The sequence below is a fragment of the Cherax quadricarinatus genome, chromosome 9 (genome assembly GCF_038502225.1).
Source record: "Cherax quadricarinatus isolate ZL_2023a chromosome 9, ASM3850222v1, whole genome shotgun sequence".
Lineage (NCBI taxonomy): Eukaryota > Metazoa > Arthropoda > Malacostraca > Decapoda > Parastacidae > Cherax > Cherax quadricarinatus.
This window is the reverse complement of record NC_091300.1, coordinates 43,054,557-43,068,144: the sequence shown is the minus strand read 5'-3', so window position 1 is coordinate 43,068,144 and position 13,588 is coordinate 43,054,557. Positions and strand designations below refer to the sequence as shown.

General features: G+C 40.1%; 2 protein-coding genes across 4 annotated transcripts in view; both read left to right on the top strand.

Moving 5' to 3' along the window:
• LOC128685938 (uncharacterized) overlaps positions 1–9,089 on the top strand; it is a gene marked incomplete at its 5' end in the record, with an annotated part of 637,739 nt that extends 628,650 nt beyond the window's left edge. Inside the window, 2 exon segments of the mRNA XM_070083119.1 lie at positions 7,577–7,732; positions 8,449–9,089. Coding sequence (XP_069939220.1) covers positions 7,577–7,732; positions 8,449–9,089 — 797 coding nt within the window.
• The window catches only part of LOC128686065 (protein rolling stone), a 483,046-nt gene that overhangs the window by 11,207 nt on the left and 458,251 nt on the right, over positions 1–13,588 (top strand). The gene's annotated exons all lie outside the window — the stretch shown is intronic.

Here is a 13,588-nt window from a genome sequence, read left to right as displayed (position 1 = left end):
CTTTCTAAAATTTTCTGTTATACGTATAACCATATATATTTTTTCATTGATGGTAACGTAAAAATTAATAATATTGTGCCAAAAGAACCTTAAAACTTACCTGACCTTATTATAACGTAAAAATTAATAATATTGTACCAAAAGAACCTTAAAACTTACCTGACCTTATTATAACGTAAAAATTAATAATATTGTACCAAAAGAACCTTAAAACTTACCTGACCTTATTATAACGTAAAAATTAATAATATTGTACCAAAAGAACCTTAAAACTTACCTGACCTTATTATAACAAGCACAGTTTAATTTAGCTTAACCCAACTAAATATGTTTTAGATAAGTTTACAATAATTTAATAAAAAACAAACAGAATAAAATATATTTTTTTCGTTAGGTTCAGAATGATTTTTGCGAAATTATTGCTTGCACAAATTTTTGTTTGCCTTATTCGGCAAGAAGAGCGTTGCTACTTAAGCCGAAATCGCGTTTTACCTATTCGGCACGACATATATATATATATATTATATATATATATATATATATATATATATATATTATATATATATATATATATATATATATATATAAGTAGTACTGATTTCTACAGTATGGCTTCCTCCTCTCAGCGGTCCCCACAGTATGGCTTCTTCCAAAAAGGCCTTCTACAGAGTGGCTTCCTCTGAGTGGCTCCTTTTCACACCTATATGCTAATGACCTTGACCCCACCCACGACCCCCACCCATGACCCCACCCATGACCCCACCCACGACCCCCACCCACGACCCCCACCCACGCCCCCCCGCCCTCACGCCGACCCCCCACACCCGCCGCGCCCTCGCGCCCGCCCGTGCCCCTCCCGCCCGCCCGCGCCCCTCGCGCCCGTCCGTCGCGCCCGGCCGCGCCTTCTGCTGCGCCTTCTGCAGCGTCGTCCGAATCGCCCCTGCTCCCCGAATTTTTTTCCGATTTTTTTCAAATTTTTTTTGAATTTCATTTTATTGTGCTCTCCACTTCCTCGAATCAAGTTTTTTGGATTGCCCCTCCCACTTTCACCCCCCACCCCAAATTTTTCTCGAAATTCTTATGATCTCCTAGGATCAAGTTTTTTTGGATTCCCCCCTCTGAGGGTAAGCTTTCAAAATGGACTCCCACTTTCACCCCCCCTTCCCAAAATTTCTCCTCCATCTCCTTGGATCAAGTTTTTGGGTACCCCTCCTTCCACCCCCCAAATTTCTCCTCCATCTCCTTGGATCAAGGTTTTCTCGATAATACAAAGACTCCATCTCCTCGGATCAAGTTTTTTTTTGGATTCCCCCCTCTGGGGGTAAGCATTCAAATGAACTCCCACTTGCATCTCAAATTCCCTGCTCCAATTCCTTGGATCAAGGTTTCCCCTCTGGGGGTAAGCATTCAAATGAACTCCTATGGGGAATGGTACTCTCTCTTACTACTGGTCTAAACAAGTGTGACGTCACCCCACCTATGTTTACTCGGCGGTCAGTGACGTCACGTGATGACCTCACACATACAGGCTGAATCTTGTCGACTTCCCCCTATGTCAGTGACGTCACGTGATGACCCCACACACACACAGGCTGAATCTTGTCGACTTCCCCCTACACATTTCATATACAACATAGGGAAAACATTTTCACTCTTAACCCAGGATAACCCATATAATTTCACATTTTTTCGTTAATACCCACAACAATCCACAATTTCTTCACAAAATACAACACAAGTCTTGACATTTTTCTCGTTTTAACTATTTCATCAGAAAAACTCACCACAACACTTATAAGCACTTTTCGATTAATTCACTAGTCACAATTTTACATATTACGAAGTTAATACGAACACACACCTCACTTTACTTTGAACACCTTCAAAACACTCTCATAAATCACTTGAATACTCACAAAAATACCTTTGAACATTTCCAAACAACACTGAAACACTTCCAAAATATCATTTTGAATACTCCCAAATAAGATTCGACATCTCTAATTTATCTGCACTTATACATTTCATTAAATTACAACTCATCCCCCCAAACTCCTCCCTCAGTCTCCAGACTTCACAACATTATCACAAAAACTAACTCAAACATTTTACTTTGTACATCACCAAAAAACACCATCAATTACCTTTGAATACTCCAAAAACATCATTCGAACACCCCCAAATCACCTCTGAATACTCCCAGAACACCTTCATAAGTACTCATGCACATCATTTGAACACCTTCAAAAACACCTTTGAATAACCTCAAGACACCATTTGAGTACTCCCAAATACACCACTGAATACTACTAAAACACCACTGAATACACTCAAAACACCACCAAAATCTCCATAAACTAAGATCAACACCCACAACACACACACACAACCTCCAACACCCACAACACCAACAACCCACATCACCCACACCCCACAATTTTTCTCGTTTTAACTAATTTCATCAGAAAGTCACAACAACAACAACAACAACAACAACAACAACCCACAACTTATAATCACTTTTCAACAACTCTAGTTCGACAACAACACCCACAACACCCACAACCCACATCACCCACAACAACCCACTTATAACATCTTTTTCGGTATCTCTAGTTCGACAACAACACCCACAACACCCACATCCCACAATACCCACAACCCACATCACCCACACCCCACAACACCCACAACCCACATCACCCACACCCCACAAAACCCACAACCCACAATTTTTTTCTCGTTTTAACTAATTTCATCAGAAAAAGTCACATCAACAACCCACTTATAATATCTTTTCGGTATCTCGAGTTCGACAACACCCACAACCCACAACACCCACAACCCACAACACCCACAACCCACAATTTTTTCTCGTTTTAACTAATTTCATCAGAAAAAGTCACATCAACAACCCACAACTTATAACCACTTTTTTTGGTATCTCTAGTTCGACTACATTACCCACAACCCTCATCACTTACCAGTTTATTCACAATTTATTCGATACAAATTTTTCCCCTTCTTTTTACTGAATTTTAAATGTAATACACATTCCTCTCTACATTACCAAAATTCTAATAAAATTCTCTCCATACCCATCTCCTTGTATCCACATAAATTGATATTATATTCACAACAACTAATCTCACCACCCAACTACTGCGATGTTTCTACACCATCCATTCTTTTCCAATATATCATAACTTTTCAATTCTATAATTTCTTTTTAAAATATTCACACATTACCTTTTATTTTCAGTAAAATCCCCCCCCCCCATATTTTATTAAATTTCTATTACAACCCTCCCCATACCCCTCTCCATCTCACCCCCCATCTCCCAACACACCTTTTCTGAACACACACAAAAATCACATTTCACATTCACAAATGCATCTCATCACCCATCTCAAATCCACTAAAATCACTGTATCCAAGATATTCACAAAACTCTATGACCACCTAACACACACACACACACACACACACACACACACACACACACACACACACATCACTTTACTTTGAACACTTTCAAAACACTCTCATACATCACTTGAGACCACCTTTTCTCAATATCTCTTAAGAAATATTCTCTCATCCACAATCTTTATCATCTCACTACAGAACAACCCCAAGATTACTTCGAACACTCTCATAAATCATTTGAATACTCACATAAACACCTTTGAACATTTCCAAACAACACTGAAGCACTTCCAAAATATCATTTTGATTACTCCCAAATAAGATTCATCATCTCTAATTTATCTACACTTACACATTTCATTAACTGAAATTACAACTCATCCACCATACTACTCCCTCAGTCTCCAGACTTTACAACATTATCACAAAAACTAACTCATACACTTATGACATGAGACATTTTACCAAAACTAACACAAACACACCCACACACACACCACATTTTACTTTGTACAACACCAAAAACAACATCAGTTACCTTTGATTACTCCAAAAACATCATTTGAACACATTCAAAAACATCATCAAACTCCTTTGAATACTCCCAAATACACCACTGAATACTACTAAAACACCACTGAATACAGTCAAAACACCACCAAAATCAACCTAAACTAAGATCAACATAAAAGACTAACACCCATTTTCACACAAATCCCCTCAAATCACTCTAACCAAGACGATCCCACTCACCACAGACTATTATATAACATGAGCGCAAAAAAAAAAAACTCATAAATCATTTGAATACTCACAAAAAAAACACCTTTGATCATTTCCAAACAACACCGAAAACACTTACAACAGGATCACCACCAACTGAAAACATAACATGTACACACACACATACATACACACACACACACACACACACACACTAGGTGAGTACACACACACTTTACTTTGTACAACATCAATTACCTTTGATTACTCCAAAAACATCATTTGAACACATTCAAAAACATCATCAAATTCCTTTGAATACTCCAAAAACACCACTGAATACTACCAAAACAGCACCGAATACTGCCCAAACAACACTAAAAATCGCCAGATACTAAGATCAACACCACCAACTAACACCCATTTTATAGAAATCCCCTCAAATCACTATAACCAAGAAGTTCCCACTCACCTCAAAACCGCTAAGATCGCAGAAAACACTCATTTTTATAAACATTCACACAAAAAATCACAATCACCAACTCCATACAATATCTAATACACCCCCCTCACTACCACCAACACATACCAGCACAGATAGGGATACCTCCCATGACATCACACTCCATCCTGCGTTTACTTGGCGATCAGCGACGTTACACCCCACTTTTGCTTCATTTAACTTAACGAGAGGAAGTTACTTGTTTCAACCTGTTATATCTCCAATATCTAAGATCACCACAATCAAGACGTTTACCAGATTCTATAACCCCTCCACTAAGATCACACATTTGGATTTGAGATGGGTGATGAGATGCATTTGTGGATGTGAAATGTGATTTCTGTGTGTGTTCAGAAGAGGTGTGTTGGGAGATGGGGGGTGAGATGGAGAGGGGTATGGGGAGGGTTGTAATAGAAATTTAATAAAATATGGGGGGGGGGGATTTTACTGAAAATAAAAGGTAATGTGTGAATATTTTAAAAAGAAATTATAGAATTGAAGTTATGATATATTGGAAAAGAATGGATGGTGTAGAAACATCGCAGTAGTTGGGTAGTGAGATTAGTTGTTGTGAATATAATATCAATTTATGTGGATACAAGGAGATGGGTATGGAGAGGATTTTATTAGAATTTTGGTAATGTAGAGAGGAATGTGTATTACATTTAAGATTCAGTAAAAAGAAGGGGAAAAATTTGTATCGAATAAATTTTGAAAAAATTGGTAAGTGATGAGGGTTGTGGGTAATGTAGTCGAACTAGAGATACCAAAAAAGTGGTTATAAGTTGTGGGTTGTTGATGTGACTTTTTCTGGTGAAATTAGTTAAAACGAGAAAAAATTGTGGGTTGTGGGTGTTGTGGGTTGTGGGTGTTGTGGGTTGTGGTTGTTGTCGAACTAGAGATACCGAAAAGACGTTATAAGTGTGTTGTTGTTGTTGTGGGCGATGTGGGTTGTGGGTGTTGTGGGTTGTGGGTGTTGTCGAACTAGAGATACCGAAAAGATGTTATAAGTGGGTTGTTGATGTGACTTTTTCTGATGAAATTAAAACGAGAAAAAAATTGTGGGTTGTGAGTTGTGAGTGATGTGGGTTGTGGGTGTTGTCGAGCTAGAGATGCTGAAAACTGTGGTTATAAGTTGTGGGTTGTTGTGGGTGTTGTGGGGTGTGGGTGATGTTGGATGTGGGAGTTGCTGGGTGTGGGTGATGTGGGTTGTGGGTGTTGTGGGGTGTGGGTGATGTGGGTTGTGGGTGTTGTGGGATGTGGGTGTTGTGGGTGTTGTTATCGAACTAGAGATACCGAAAAAGATGTTATAAGTGGGTTGTTGTGGGTGTTGTGGGTGTTGTCGAACTAGAGTTGTTGAAAAGTGATTATAAGTTGTGGGTTGTTGTTGTTGTGATTTTCTGATGAAATTAGTTAAAACGAGAAAAATTGTGGGGTGTGGGTGATGTGGGTTGTTGGTGTTGTGGGATGTGGGTGTTGGGGGTTGTGTGTGTGTGTTGTGGGTGTTGATCTTAGTTTATGGAGATTTTGGTGGTGTTTTGAGTGTATTCAGTGGTGTTTTAGTAGTATTCAGTGGTGTATTTGGGAGTACTCAAATGGTGTCTTGAGGTTATTCAAAGGTGTTTTTGAAGGTGTTCAAATGATGTGCATGAGTACTTATGAAGGTGTTCCGGGAGTATTCAGAGGTGATTTGGAGGTGTTCGAATGATGTTTTTGGAGTATTCAAAGGTAATTGATGGTGTTTTTTGGTGCTGTACAAAGTAAAATGTTTGAGTTAGTTTTTGTGATAATGTTGTGAAGTCTGGAGACTGAGGGAGGAGTTTGGGGGGATGAGTTGTAATTTAATGAAATGTATAAGTGCAGATAAATTAGAGATGTCGAATCTTATTTGGGAGTATTCAAAATGATATTTTGGAAGTGTTTCAGTGTTGTTTGGAAATGTTCAAAGGTATTTTTGTGAGTATTCAAGTGATTTATGAGAGTGTTTTGAAGGTGTTCAAAGTAAAGTGAGGTGTGTGTTCGTATTAACTTCGTAATATGTAAAATTGTGACTAGTGAATTAATCGAAAAGTGCTTATAAGTGTTGTGGTGAGTTTTTCTGATGAAATAGTTAAAACGAGAAAAATGTCAAGACTTGTGTTGTATTTTGTGAAGAAATTGTGGATTGTTGTGGGTATTAACGAAAAAATGTGAAATTATATGGGTTATCCTGGGTTAAGAGTGAAAATGTTTTCCCTATGTTGTATATGAAATGTGTAGGGGGAAGTCGACAAGATTCAGCCTGTGTGTGTGGGGTCATCACGTGACGTCACTGACATAGGGGGAAGTCGACAAGATTCAGCCTGTATGTGTGAGGTCATCACGTGACGTCACTGACCGCCGAGTAAACATAGGTGGGGTGACGTCACACTTGTTTAGCCCAGTAGTAAGAGAGAGTACCATGCCCCATAGGAGGAGTTCATTTGAATGCTTACCCCCAGAGGGGAAACCTTGATCCAAGGAATTGGAGCAGGGAATTTGAGATGCAAGTGGGAGTTCATTTGAATGCTTACCCCCAGAGGGGGAAATCCAAAAAAAAATTTGATCCGAGGAGATGGAGTCTTTGTATTATCGAGAAAACCTTGATCCAAGGAGATGGAGGAGAAATTTTGGGGGTGGAAGGAGGGGTACCCAAAAACTTGATCCAAGGAGATGGAGGAGAAATTTTGGGAAGGGGGGGTGAAAGTGGGAGTCCATTTTGAAAGCTTACCCTCAGAGGGGGGAATCTAAAAAAAATTTGATCCGAGGAGATCATAAGAATTTCGAGAAAAATTTGGGGTGGGGGTGAAAGTGGGAGGGGCAATCCAAAAAACTTGATTCGAGGAAGTGGAGAGCACAATAAAATGAAATTCAAAAAAAATTTGTAAAAAATCGGAAAAAAGTTCGGGGAGCGGGGGCGATTCGGACGACGCTGCAGAAGGCGCAGCAGAAGGCACGGTCGGGCGCGACAGACGGGCGCGAGGGGCGCGGGCGGGCGCGAGGGGTGCGGGCGGGCGCAGGCGGGCGTGAGGGCGCGGGCAGACGCGAGGGCGCGGCGGGTGTGGGGGTCGGCGTTAGGGCGGGGGGGCGGGGGGGGGGCGCGGGGGGCGTGGGTGGGGGTCGTGGGAGGGGTCATGGGTGGGGTCGTGGGTGGGGGTCGTGGGTGGGGGTCGTGGGTGGGGTCGTGGGTGTGGTCAAAGTCATTAGCATATAGGTGTGAAAAAGGTCATTAGCATATAGGTGTGAAAAGGAGCCACTCAGAGGAAGCCACTCTGTAGAAGGCCTTTTTGGAAGAAGCCATACTGTGGGGACCGCTGAGAGGAGGAAGCCATACTGTAGAAATCAGTACTACTACTTATATATATATATATAATTTATATTGTGTGTATATAATTTATTTATTAGTTGTAGCATATTGTTAATGTACATTTTGTAGCAATGTGCAATGACTTTAACATTGTATATTACTTAAAGAATATATTAAAAACCTGTAAGATTTTGTTTCACCGCTCATATATCTTTTTATCCTACAGACTTAAATTTATGAATAAGAGATCTTACAAATTATGAACTAAGAATACTTATATCGTAGTCATCACAAATCTTCCTGAGTTTACGTTGGCCAAAAATTATTTCCATTTCTGAGAAAACAAACGTTTAGACTTTCTACCTAAATATTCATATTAGCGAGGTTATGGCTAAAAAAATCTATATACGTATATCCTTTGTCGCTTAAGCCATTTTCGATTGCTCTGAACCTTGCAAAATATATTAGAATACAGAAGGAACACGAGCAGTAGGCCTATTGGTCAACTGCTACTGCCTGTTGGTCAACTGCTACTGCCTGTTGGTCAACTGCTACTGCCTGTTGGTCAACTGCTACTGCCTGTTGGTCAACTGCTACTGCCTGTTGGTCAACTGCTACTGCCTGTTGGTCAACTGCTACTGCCTATTGGTCAAGTGCTACTGCCTATTGGTCAAGTGCTACTGCCTATTGGTCAAGTGCTACTGCCTATTGGTCAAGTGCTACTGCCTATTGGTCAAGTGCTACTGCCTATTTGTCAACTACTGCCTATTGGTCAAGTGCTACTGCCTATTGGTCAAGTGCTACTGCCTATTGGTCAAGTGCTACTGCCTGTTGGTCAAGTGCTACTGCCTATTGGTCAAGTGCTACTGCCTATTGGTCAAGTGCTACTGCCTATTGGTCAAGTGCTACTGCCTATTGGTCAAGTGCTACTGCCTATTTGTCAAGTGCTACTGCCTATTGATCTACTGCTACTGCCTATTGGTCTACTGCTACTGCCTATTGGTCTACTGCTACTGCCTATTGGTCAACTGCTAATCACACCCACACCTGCTCCTATGCCCATCCATCCATCCTATATTTGCCACTACGGAAAGTTCTTGCCTCAGTGACGCTACCTGCTAGTTTGTTCCACTCATTTACAATTTAAATTTCTCCAATTTGAATCCATTGTCTTGATATAGACATTCTACATTATGCTATTTACGTCCACTCTATTTATTCTTGTTTTCCATTTCTACAGTTCAAAGTTGTCTCTCCCAGTTTTTCGCCTTTCCAGCGAGTTCAAATTCCGTGCCTTTCAACCTGTCTTCGTAGGAAAGGTTTCTAATACACGATATCATCCTTCTCTTTATATTTTCCACGTGATTATGTCTATTATTCTGTAATATGGATGCAAGAATTAAGCAGCATAATCTACAAGTGCCCTTACGAAAGGTATATTGTATAAAGCTGAAGTGTGACTTTGGACTCTTATAATTTATGCTTCTTGATGTGAAACAGAATTTTATGAGTTTTAATGTGTACACTTATGCTCTGTTGTCTTGGTTTTTAATTTCTGCTAACCAGAACTCCTAAATCTTTTTCGCATTCACTTTAACAAAGATCTTCATTATTTAGTGTATCTGAGTGTCATAGTTATTTTCTTTCCTAGGATTAGAACCTTCCACTTGTCAGCATTGAACTGCATCTGCCACTTTTCTGACCACAACCTCAACCTATTCAGGTCATCCTGTGGCTTTCTAGTGTTGTAATCAGAAATTTTTATATTGTTTATAAAACTGACTGGGGATGTAATGGATTGAAAAAGTTACGACTTATTTTAGCGTCATTATTTGTACCCTCGTCCATGCCGTTCATGTCGATTGTCAACAAAGATCCTAGTACTGACCTCTGTGGCACACCACTCGTAATGTGTCCTTATTCTGATTTATCCCCATTAATACAAACTCTGTTGCCTGTCGGTCAGCCAGGCCTCAGTCCAGGAGATAATTTCTCCTATACCATCTACCGCTACTTTGCTAATCAGTATCCTGTGTGGAACCTTATCAAAGGCTTTACGGAAGTCCACATACACAATATTGTATTCTTTTATCTCTACCACCTCGAATAACATATAGGAAAAAAAGTTCGTACATTTGTAAAGCAAGATCGCCCCTTTGTAAATTCGGCCTTAGTGGCAGTTATGGGAGCCTATATCCGGGGCACTTATGGATAATAAATCTGCAAAAAAAAAAATTGGACAACCAACAATTCCAGGTTTAGCTCCCTGATTGCTGGACTTTTACTACTTTTTGCCTAACTCGAGGTTCCACTGGTCAACAACCAAAATTCTTCAGAGACCAGAGTAGCAATTTCCAACTAATTTTAAGTCACTAATAATGAATATCATGGTTAAAATTGTTTGTTAGCTCTACTTTTTAACATACATCTACGTGTCACAACAGGTTCTAACAGGCTTGCGGCAGTGTGTTTCTTACCACACTCACAGGTTCACTGACCTTCATTATTGTTCCAGCAGTAATAGAAGGTGGTTGTGCTGTGCAAGTTTAAATTTTGAGGTGAAAGGTAGGTGATTTTCTTAGCCAAACACTTTTTAAACTTATAAATATTCACTGAGCAAGCTGTTGATATGCATGTGAGGCATATTATAATAATTTTATTTTCCTACTGAATGATATTAATACTTCTGCTTAGCTGTCATGCTCTGTGTTATACTGATAAATTAATAAATTTTCTGCTTATCTTCTAATTTTCTTTTTTCAAATGTCTCGTACTTGTGTGAATAGTGCAGACAACTTCTGCTACACTTGTGGTGAGGTGACCTTTGCATCACAGAAGCACCGTATATCTGCTATGGTTAGATAGGCATATCACTTATATTTTAGATGCATGATTGGTGGCAGGATGAGAACTTTGCTCCACACATATGCTGCAACAATTGTGCTACTAACCTTCGCCAATGGTTGAACAGGAAGAGGAAAGGAATGTCTTTTGCTGTGCCAGTGACATGGCGGGAGCCAACAGACCATACAAGCAATTGTTATTTCTGCATGGTACCCCCAGTACAAAAGAGCTTGTCAAAAGTAAAAAAAAAAAAGGGGTTCATCGAATATCCAAACATTCCATCAGCTATTCGCCCAGTTCCACATGGAGAAGGTCTACCTGTTCCTGATGCACCAACTTTGGTATCCTTCGAGTCAGATGAAGAAAGTGGTGAGGAGGAAGAAGAGAAGGATGACAGTGCTGGATTACAGAGTGACCGAAACTTCGATGAAGCACACTCCTCTAGGCCACATCTCATAACAAAAGAGGAACTCCATGACCTTGTCAGGGATCTGCAACTATCCAGAAATAAGGCAGAGCCGCTAGGCTCTCGTCTTCAACAGTGCAATCTCCTAGCAGCTGATGGAAAATCTCATTAAAGCTTACAAGAACTTGGGGTGCAACATGTCACTTAAAATCTACTTTTTTGGCATATTTAGACTTCTTGCCAGCGAACTGTGGGGCAGTTAGTGACGAACATGGTGAAAGGTTTCACCAAGATATTAACCATGGAAAAATAGTACCAGGGCAAATGGGGCACAAGAATACTTGCAGACTATTGCTGGACACTGGCGAGAGATGATTCTTCAGCCCACTATAAACGTCAAGCAAAAAGGCCGAGAGTAGGTACGGATTAGAGTTTAAAACATACTACTGACATATATTGTACGTTATATTAAAATAATCAAATATTACATGTCTCGTATCTTTAAGTCTATAACCAATAAGTATTTTTCAAGGTGATATTTGGATTCAGGACATAAAATACACAAGAATTAACTAATCTCATTTAAGAAACAGACAACTTTTCAAAAATTGTTGACCACTGAATTATTAGCAGAGAACCCGTATGAGGTTCTGGGGAAATTTTAAGGGAATCTTTTAATGATATGTTGTATGACCCTTGTGGGTTCAGCGCTTAGCTATGATTATAATTATAATTTTAATTCTATAACTTTTCTAAAAATTATATTGCTAAATACATTTAGTGTGACAGTATTAATTTTTGTATGTTTTTTAAAGCGCATTCTGCCATGTAACTGATTACTTTTTTAGCATTTTTAATACTCTGGCTCAAGCAGAGTGAGGAAACACCAGACAGAGTATCGAGCCCCCAGAACCCAGATAGCAAGTCATAACTCTTGCCTACCAAACATTAAACCAATATATATATTTTTTCAGACCTTTATTCCCAGAACTTGAGTATATTACTTAATAGATGGTGAGGAGTGTTGTTGCTTGTGTTGCTACACTCCTCTTGTCTGTATCCTACTGTTGTGAATAAGATGTTAAAATACCCGAGTTATAGCTAAAGATTTGTACTATCTTAAGATCAGGAAATTCCTTCCAGCTGCCACTTGACGGAAAAAAAACAGAGACAAGTATTAATATATGATGCTAGAGGGGCAGGTGTTGATATATGATGCTAGAGAGGCAGGTGTTGATATATGATGCTAGAGGGGCAGGTGTTGATATATGATGCTAGAGGGGCAGGTGTTGATATATGATGCTAGAGGGGCAGGTGTTGATATATGATGCTAGAGGGGCAGGTGTTGATATATGATGCTAGACGCGCAGGTGTTGATATATGATGCTAGAGGGCAGGTGTTGATATATGATCCTAAAGGGGAAGGTGTTAATACATGATGCTAGAGGGGCAGTTGTTGATATATAATGCTAGAGGGGCAGGTGCTGATATATGATACTAGAGGGGCAGGTGATATATGATGCTAGAGGGGCAGGTGTTGATATATGATGCTAGAGGGGCAGGTGTTGATATATGATGCTAGAAAGGCAGGTGTTGATATATGATGCTAGACGTGCAGGTGTTGATATATGATGCTAGAGGGGCAGGTGCTGATATATGATGCTAGAGGGGCAGGTGCTGATATATGATGCTAGAGGGGCAGGTGTTGATATATGATGCTAGACGCGCAGGTGTTGATATATGATGCTAGAGGGGCAGGTGCTGATATATGATGCTAGAGGGGCAGGTGTTGATATATGATGCTAGAGGAGCAGGTGTTGATATATGATGCTAGAGGGGCAGGTGTTGATATGATTCTAGAGGGGCAGGTGTTGATATATGATGCTAGAGGGGCAGGTGTTGATATATGCTAGAGAGGCAGGTGTTGATATATGATGCTAGAGGGGCAAGTGCTGATATATGCTAGAGGGGCAGGTGCTGATATAAGATGCTAGAGGGGCAGGTGTTGCTTTATGATGCTAGAGGGGCAGGTGTTGATATATGCTAGAGGGGCAGGAGTTGCTTTATGATGCTAGAGGGGCAGGTTTTAATATATTCTAGAGGGGCAGGTGTTGATATATGATGCTAGAGGGGCAGGTGCTGATATATGATGCTAGAGGGCCAGGTGTTGATATATGATGGTAGAGGGCCAGGTGTTGATATATGATGCTAGAGGGCAGGTGTTGATATATGATACTAGAGGGGCAGGTGTTGATATATGATGCTAGAGGGGCATGTGTTGATATATGATGCTAGAGGTGCATTTGCTGATACATGATTCTAGAGTGCAGGTGCTGATATATGATGCTAGAGGGCAGG